The 6290-nt window shown below is 49.2% G+C and overlaps 1 protein-coding gene across 3 annotated transcripts in view; it reads left to right on the forward strand.

The window, feature by feature from the left end:
* PHF12 (PHD finger protein 12) overlaps positions 1–5136 on the forward strand; it is a 51209-nt gene extending 46073 nt beyond the window's left edge. For all 3 annotated transcript variants that reach the window (XM_053569635.1, XM_053569637.1, XM_053569636.1), the window contains 4 exons: positions 1746–1844; positions 2659–2741; positions 3440–3578; positions 3878–5136. In XM_053569635.1, coding sequence (XP_053425610.1) covers positions 1746–1844; positions 2659–2741; positions 3440–3578; positions 3878–4212 — 656 coding nt within the window. In that variant the 3' untranslated portion in view covers positions 4213–5136. The remainder of the gene's footprint in view (positions 1–1745; positions 1845–2658; positions 2742–3439; positions 3579–3877) is intronic.
* The last annotated feature ends 1154 nt before the right edge of the window (positions 5137–6290 follow it).

Below are 6290 nucleotides of genomic sequence, written 5' to 3' on the forward strand. Positions count from 1 at the left end.
AAGCGGCTAAGGCATCAGCCACAAACACCTGAGCTAGCAGGTTCGAATCCAGCCCAGGCCCTCCAAACAACAATGATGGCTGCAACCAAGAAATAGATAGGCGTTGTGGCAGGCGCCTATAATCCTAGCTACTTGGAAGGCTGAGGCAGGAGACTCACTTGAGCCCAGGAGTTGGCGGTTTCTATGAGCTGTGATGCCACAGCACACTACCCAGGACAACAGCTCTGTCTCAAAAAAAAAAAAAAAAAAAAGCCAGGCATTGTGGCAGGCGCCTGTAGTCCCAGCTACTCAGGAGGCTGAGGCCAGAGAATCACCTAAAAACAAAAAATAAAAATAAAAAGAGAATCACCTAAGCCCAAGAGCTGGAGGTTGCTGTGAGCTGTGATGCCAGGGCAACAAAGTGAGACTGTGTCTCTGGAAAAAAAAAAACAAAAAAACTCAATACTTCAGAGCATGGTCCCCATACCTGAGTGCTTATTAGAAATGCAGAGCTGTTGGGGCGGCGCCTGTGGCTCAGTCAGTAAGGCACCAGCCCCATATACCGAGGGTGGTGGGTTCAAACCCGACCCCTGCCAAACTGCAACCAAAAAATAGCCCGGCGTTGTGGCGGGCGCCTGTAGTCCCAGCTACTCAGGAGGCTGAGGCAAGAGAATCGCTTAAGCCCAGGAGTTGGAGGTTGCTGTGAGCTGTGTGAGGCCACAGCACGCTACCGAGGGCCATAAAGTGAGACTCTTGTCTCTACGTCTCTACAAAAAAAAAAAAAAAAAAACAGGCAGCGCCTGTGGCTCAGTCGGTAGGGCGCCGGCCCCACATGCCGAGGGTGGCAGGTTCAAACCCAGCCCCGGCCAAACTGCAACAAAAAAATAGCCGGGCGTTGTGGTGGGCGCCTGTAGTCCCAGCTACTCGGGAGGCTGAGGCAAGAGAATCGCCTAAGCCCAAGGATTTGGAGGTTGCTGTGAGCTGTGTGACGCCACGGCACTCTACCAAGGGCGATAAGGCGAGATTCTGTCTCTACAAAAAAAAAAAAAAAAAAAAATACTATTTAGAAATGCAGAGCTCTGAGCCCCACCTCAGACCTCCTGAATCAGAATCTGCATTTTAACAAGATCCAAAGGGGATTCATATGCATTTGAAAGTTTGAGAAACATTGGCCGTGCCTTCTGTTTTTTCATGTTTTTCCTGTTGTATCAGCTGAAATACCCTGATAAGCCAACCAACAGCCCAGTAGCTTAAAGTATGATCATCTCTGAATTCTTTTTTTTTTTTTTTTTGTAGAGACAGAGTCTCACTGTACCGCCCTCGGATAGAGTGCCGTGGCATCACACGGCTCACAGCAACCTCTAACTCTTGGGCTTACGCGATTCTCTTGCCTCAGCCTCCCGAGCAGCTGGGACTACAGGCGCCCGCCACAACGCCCGGCTATTTTTTTGTTGCAGTTTGGTCGGGGCTGGGTTTGAACCCACCACCCTCGGCATATGGAGCCAGCGCCCTACTCACTGAGCCACAGGCGCCGCCCTCATCTCTGAATTCTATGGCCATCTTCAAAGATAGTGCTCCATACTCCATGTTGACAATACTGTGGGTGGGGAGAGAAAGCCTCACTCTGAAGCAGCTCAGTGTCAGATATGAGTTTGGAAAGATGAGTCATCCAGTGGGATGAGCCAAAGGTCCAGATTTTGTTGGTTTATGTTTGTATCACAGGATCTGAGTCTCTGAATGATCCTTTTCCTCTGTTTGTCTTATAGTGCAAAGAAAGGAGGTACAAGCCCGAGCTGTGTTCTACCCCCTCTTAGGGTTGGGAGGATCTGTGAACATGTGCTATCGAACCCTCTACATTGGGACAGGTGAGCCAGACAGGAAGCTGGGTGAGACACTGAATCTGTTGTTCAGCCCTAAAGATTGATACCCATACCCACAGATGCTAGAAAAGGGGTGAGGGAAATCCTTTCCAGGGTTAGCTGCTTTAACCCAGTGGATATCCAAACTAGAGAGACATAAGAGTAGAGAGAGTTGCTTGTCTTCCCTGGCTCAGCCCCTTTTGCATTTTGCTCAGTGTGGTATCAGCAGAGATGAAAGTCAGTTCTGACTGTGCTCAGGGAGGCATTTTAAATACTGCAAGGACAAACCTGAAGCAGAGGGCAAATATTTTGTCCCTAGAAATCTTCAAAAAAGATTTGTTGATTTCCTCAGTGCACAGGCACACACCCTATTACCCACAAAGTCCTACTGGTATCTGTTGGTTCTTTGTCACCCCTGCCAGAAGTCCTAGAGACAGATGGCCCTATATCTGGCACTTCAGAAGGACAGACAGATTAACCCTTGGTCTAGAAGGCTTTCTTTCAGATGATACAGTTTATAGGTCCTGTACCTCTGTGTTGTGTTCAAATGGAAATACCCCGTCCCTCTCCCCTTCAGTAGTTCTCAGCATGCCTCTGGGTAGTGACGACATGTGCTAAAGCAGATCAGCCATCAGGGACAGCTGTTTAGCAAGGGATTGGAAAAGACAAGTTTGTATACAAAAATACAGGGAGAGGGCTCCAAGCTACCTGCCCCTTAAGGTCTATACTAGCACCCACCCGGCAGCTAACTCCCTTGTTTCCCCCCCACCTTACAATCTGTTCTCTGCCTTCCTTACCCTCTACTTCTGCCACCTTGCAGGAGCTGACATGGATGTGTGCCTTACAAACTATGGTCACTGTAACTACGTGTCCGGGAAACACGCCTGCATATTCTACGATGAGGTGAGGGGTGGACATGGGTGGGAGGGAGCTTTCCCAACCTGACGCCTCTCACAGGCACTGGGTTTTTGTTCAGTGCCCTGGAGGGAGGTGAAAGAAGTGGGAACCTTCTCCTTTTCTTTTTTTTTTTTTTTTTATTTTTGGCCGGGGCTGGGCTTGAACCCGCCACCTCCGGCATATGGGACCGGCGCCCTACCCGTTGAGCCACAGGTGCCGCCCAGAAGTGGGAACCTTCTCCTTTTCTTCCGTCCCTGTCACTCCTGGAGAATAGTCTTGGTGCAAAGGGCAGCCTACCAGGGCTACTTGCTTCCCAGGAGCAGGGCTGTTATTTCCCCTGTTGCTCATAGGCACAGCAGGGGGAGTGGGAGCCCACCCTAAAGCAGGGAGGGGACGAGCATAGAAGGAAGCCAAGTCCTGTGGGTATGTTCCCAGGCCAGTGAGTGCCATGTCAACAGGACCCAGTTCTGAGGGTTGGTGAAGGAGCAGTGGGAGAGCAGGGGGTATGGGGCACTGGGGAAGGAAGACTTACCTGGGAGACGAGTCCCCATCTCTATTCTGAAAGGACAGGGTCAGGCCATGACTGGGGAAGAAAGGGAGTTCTCTAGGTAGAGCAGCACAGCTTTCTCCATATGTCCTCTCTCCCCTTAGCCCCAGGCCCCACGCAGCAGACCACACATCTTATCTCCCCTCCTCCTCCTCAGAATACCAAACATTATGAGCTGTTAAACTACAGTGAGCACGGGACAACGGTGGACAATGTGCTGTATTCATGTGACTTCTCTGAGAAGACCCCGCCAACCCCTCCAAGCAGTATTGTTGCCAAAGTGCAGAGTGTCATCAGTAAGTTGGAGCCAAGGCCCCTGTCACTTGCTGCCGATGACCTGCTGTCTCATGCCTTCCTAGTTCCATTGGCCAAGCTCTCCTTGTCCGTGGGCCACGGAGAAGCAAGTGCTGAGCACCTGCATTTATGCACACACCTGTGTGGGGACTTCAGACTCCACCAACCCTTTCTGAGTGTCCCCCACCCCTAGCCATGCAGCAGTTGGAACTGGGAGACACAAGGGCCCAACCCTGGCAGATAGCCCAGATGGGTTGGCTGCTCATTCTTCCTCTCCTGTGACCATCCCCCTTTTTCCCAGGGCGCCGCCGGCACCAGAAACAGGATGAAGAGCCAAGTGAAGAGGCAGCCATGATGAGTTCCCAGGCCCAGGGGCCACAGCGGAGACCCTGCAACTGCAAAGCCAGCAGCTCGAGCTTGATTGGGGGCAGTGGGGCCGGCTGGGAGGGCACGGCCTTACTGCACCATGGCAGCTACATCAAGCTGGGCTGCCTGCAGTTTGTCTTCAGCATCACTGAGTTTGCGACCAAACAGCCCAAAGGCGATGCCAGCCTGCTGCAGGATGGGGTCTTGGCTGAAAAGCTCTCTCTCAAGCCCCACCAGGGCCCTGTGCTGCGCTCCAACTCTGTTCCCTAGGGCTGGGGGCTACCCTGCCACTGGCCTATATACCCACCCAAGACTCCTGCAATGCAAAAATGTACACAAACCAAGCCTGGGTGTTTTCTATACCAGAAACCCTTCAACTACAATCTTTGCATGAAATGAAGAAAACCTTTTGACTTTTTTAAAAATCCTTTTTCTTTTCTCAAGTTCTAGGGGGCATTTGCACATATATTTGTACTCGACATTTCATGGGAAAGCGGCAGACCCGAGCTGAGGAACAGCGTGGGCAGGGAGGGGAAGACCGAGGTCTGGACTCTTCCTCCAACACAAACCCTTCCCCACCCACCTTCTGCTCCCTCCCCCTCGCCCGCCGTTGTAAAATAATCAGAAACTTGTTCTATTTTGTGGCAGTGACAATAGTTTTATATTAAAAGAAAAAATACAGTTTTCATACAGCAAAATCTATACAATATCATTGTTTTATTTAATATAAAGATCGCTACCCACCCTCCTTCCATGGCTCCCACCCTCCAAGTTATTTTCCCTTTCTGCAGCGGTTGCACTACAGGTAGCTACTGTGTATTATGGACAAATGAGAAATGAATTCTTTTTCTGGCTGTCCATCTATTTTATTTCAAATAAGGAAAAGTGTACTTGGATTTTGTGTAAATACATCTAGTGATGACATTTTTTCAATGTTTTTAAAGACCGTGTACAGTACTACATGTGGTAGAGCGTTTTCTCAAATTGTCTATTGTAGCAAAAATGTTTTTGTCGTAAACCTGTTTTCGTCTCCTTTTTTTGTTCTCTTGCCACTTCTCTTTCTCCTGCCCCTGGTTCCCTCCTCTCTTCCCACCCCCACAACTAGTACCAATGTACATAGTAATTGTAATGTTTTAGACTTTACAGAAGCTTTCCTGTATTCTGTATATAAAAAAAAAACAAAAATACTTCAAATTATGTTTTCTGCCTGTCTGTCCTACCTGTCATCACCCTTAGAGGGTACCCTCCTTTGGGCCTGGGTTCAGCAGGTGGAGAACCCTCTGAACAGGTCTCATTCTCAGAAAGTCCCCAAGGGAAGTTTGGGAAGGGAGTGTGGGGAACATTGGAAGGGCAGGAATCCAGTCTAGATCCAGCCACTTCAGTTATGTGACTTGCAGTTGCAAGTTCTTTACAACTGCTATCTTCGCTGACCCGTCTACTGCATTACTTTAATCATAAAGCTTGGGGAACCTCAAGCCAAATTCCATCTTTTCCTCCTCCCAAACATTAATGAGAAACTTTCCTCCTGGATGGTTTCCTGAGGACAGTCTCTTGCACCTTAGATAGAGGGCACCTCTCTGTGTATCCCAGCACTACTCTACTAATATACGTGTTTGTGTATCAGGATTTTGCTTTGAGGATAGAAAATGAATATTTCACACTCAGCCTTATCCACAGTGCAGCTAAAAGGAAACTTCTGGGATCTGAGGTCTGACTCTGGCTCCCATCTTTCCATATACTTTTGTCATCACCACTCTGTTCCTGCTGCCCTGGTGGGCTTCTTGAACTCTTTAAGAGGGGAAACATAGTCTGCTCAGCATTTCCAAGGCTAACCACACTGCAGGACATAGCATAGGTGCTAAGTTGCACCTTTTTGGCAAGGTCTCGTGTCACCTGGCTAGGAATGCCCCTAACCCACACCTCCCTAGCTGTCTTGCCCACCTCACTGTCGCTTCCATGGAGTGCATTGACTAATGGAGCTTTTGGGGGGGTCTGAGACAAGATTTCACTCTGTCACCAAGGCTAGAGTGCTGTGACCCTATCATTCACAGCTCACTGTAACCTTCAACTCCTGAGTTCAAGCAATCTTCCCACCTCAGCATCCGTAAGGAACCTGGGACCATTCCCAGATAATTTTTTTGTTTTCTGTAGAAATGGTGTCACTAGGCTGGTTTTGAACTCCAGACCTCAAGCTAGTCTCTTGGCCTCCCAAGTAGCAGGGATTTTTAGGCAGTGATGGAGCTTCTTGACCCTTTACCTGTTTTTGCCACCTATGAGACCCATTCAAAGACAAAATCTTCGTGAAGAGCAGTAACAGTTTTCACTATTCCTGCTTCCTTTCAGAAACA

The sequence above is a fragment of the Nycticebus coucang genome, chromosome 18 (genome assembly GCF_027406575.1).
Source record: "Nycticebus coucang isolate mNycCou1 chromosome 18, mNycCou1.pri, whole genome shotgun sequence".
In the NCBI taxonomy this organism is placed as follows: Eukaryota; Metazoa; Chordata; class Mammalia; order Primates; family Lorisidae; genus Nycticebus; species Nycticebus coucang.